The 2,025-nt window shown below is 54.4% G+C and overlaps 2 protein-coding genes across 3 annotated transcripts; one reads left to right on the top strand and one right to left on the bottom strand.

Annotated features, from left to right (window-relative positions):
• Window positions 1-169: 169 nt before the first annotated feature.
• Window positions 170-1,111, top strand: KVP18_000441 (uncharacterized protein; the record flags this gene model as incomplete). The annotated part of the gene is made up of 1 exon (XM_067957420.1): window positions 170-1,111. The coding sequence occupies one exon, from the start codon at window positions 170-172 to the stop codon at window positions 1,109-1,111; it is 942 nt and encodes a 313-aa protein (XP_067808219.1).
• Window positions 1,112-1,172: 61 nt separating this feature from the next.
• KVP18_000440 (uncharacterized protein) lies at window positions 1,173-2,025 on the bottom strand (the record flags this gene model as incomplete). 2 transcript variants are annotated; one of them, XM_067957407.1, is made up of 1 exon in its annotated part: window positions 1,173-2,025. In XM_067957407.1, a coding segment is annotated over one exon (853 nt), but the record flags the coding sequence as incomplete, so codon positions are not given. The 2 variants fall into 2 exon arrangements, with proteins under 2 accessions (XP_067808217.1, XP_067808218.1); XM_067957408.1 differs by having other exon boundaries at window positions 1,173-2,003.

The following is a 2,025-nucleotide window of genomic DNA, read 5'->3' as shown; positions in this document are numbered from 1 at the left end:
ATTCCTGCTTGCTGAGTACGGACCATCCTGACGACAGCGTAGAGGGGACGGACGGAAGCTACTTTGACATATACTGTGGCAGACTTAATGGCCTGTGCTTGTAACAAGTGAAACAACCGCGAATCTTTAAGAATATTTTGGAATCCAAAAATATCGGTTATCTGCAAAGATGCGCGTGGCGAATTGCTCCCAAGACATGAGTTTGGCTCCGACGGTCATGAGCCTCGGTGTCATAAGTCCATCTGCGAATCTTGAACGCCAGGCCTCCTCGCTGTCTCTGACGCCCACACAGGTCTCTGTGCCCCGAGGCAACCTGCTCCAGACCCTCGGCACTCCCGTTGTGTTCCTCGCGCTTATCGGACTAGCCGCCAGCGTCGACTCCGAGGGTAACCTGGACATGGAGCGACTTCGACAGATGGTCGCCACAGCCTTCGGTCCTCACATGTGCGAGATCGACGCTATCTTCCGTCGGTGTGTCGAGGGCGGCATGACGGGTTGTACTAACGTTTTGTGTAACTTGACAGCTTCCCTAAACGCAAAGCGCTGCATGGTGGACATCGGGAGCAGCGAGAATCTTAGCAACTTCCGATTCTCTCTGGACAACGCGATGCGTGGAATGTTCTTCACCGCAAGCGGACCCTCAGCCGGGCTTGCCAACGGCTCGACTCTGCGCGTAGACGGCGGAGGGCAACGTCTCACCTGTGACGGCACCACCTGCCACGTGTCGGCACTTGTGCCCGATAACCCGTATGGGAACATGTCTGATTGCGAATGGCCCGAGAAGCCAACCACGCTGGAGTATGATCAGCAGACCAACGCAACTGAATTGACGACCCTACCGGACGTCACCACTGACTGGACAACTGCTGTGACGACCTTGATGGGCACAACTGCAGCGGTAGGCGCCTCCGAGAACCTTCTGAAGGATTACTCATCTATCTGGATCCTGATAGGCGTTGGGTGCCTCATTGGGCTGTTCTGGCTTGGATACTGGGTCCGTGCTCGCCGCAAACGGTCTTCTGGTACTACTTTCCGTGGCGTCCGGACGTCTCAACCACAAATTTCGGTTCAGGCCGTTACTACCGCGCCTGGCACCTTTCCAACTGGGTGAGGTCGGATCACGCCAAAAGCCGTCCAATAATACGTGATTCAGAATTAGTGCTTTCATAGATCTAGGAGGATGCTTCATTTGCCTTTTCGTCGTCGGAGCTCTTGGGCTTGTCAATTGAGCTCTTAGGTCTCTCGCTTGACATCTGATGGGATGGTGATCTTGGGCTTGAGAGCTTTCTGACCTCGCTGGACTTCTTTGACTTCTTGCTGCTCTTTTCGCTGCTGCTCTTCTTGCTGCTCTTCTTGCTGCTCGACTTCTTACTGCTCGACTTCTTACTGCTGACTGATTTCTCAACGCCAGGCTCGTAATCCTTCAGACTATACATACTAGATCCAGTATGCATACTAAGGTCCCCCTTCAGCTCAGCGTGCACAAGTAGAGTGCCCACATCATCCTTCTTTCCGCCCTTCTTGGCTCTCCAGAGCTTGATCTCGAAGTTCTTGGAGCGTTGCTTGCTCTGAACGAAGTCCATCAGGTCTAGGCTGCCGCTGCCGTTATAGAGAGCATTGCTTTCCAAGGCATCTCTGTCATAGCACTCGAACGTCACGTAGCGTTCCCGTCTGTAGTCGAATTTTATCCACTCGTTGAACAGAGGGGCATCAGCCCCTCTTACGATGAGCCTCGTGTCGTACTCCTGCGGACCTAGCCCGACTCGGATGAAGGGGTGGTGCGTCACGTGCTCAGCACTACCCAACTCTTGCTGATGCAACTTAACGAATTTCTTGCCCTGGAACACGTACAGCCAGATCTGACAGTCGGGCAGCAGAGTTGTGCCTTCGGAGAGAAGGGCCACGTTAGAAGCGTTCGACCAGACTTGCGCAAGCGCGTCGGCTTTCTTCGACCATCGGTCGGATTTTATGCGGTCTGGGAGGTGCGTCTTAGGGAGGACGGCCTGAGCGGCTTGGTGGTCGGCG

This window comes from the organism of the source record quoted next (genome assembly GCF_019968955.1).
Source record: "MAG: Porospora cf. gigantea A chromosome Unknown PgA_NODE_4915_length_2025_cov_336.027, whole genome shotgun sequence".
NCBI lineage: Eukaryota > Apicomplexa > Conoidasida > Eugregarinorida > Porosporidae > Porospora > Porospora cf. gigantea A.
Note: the sequence above shows the minus strand (reverse complement) of the source record. Positions and strands in the feature narration are given on the sequence as shown.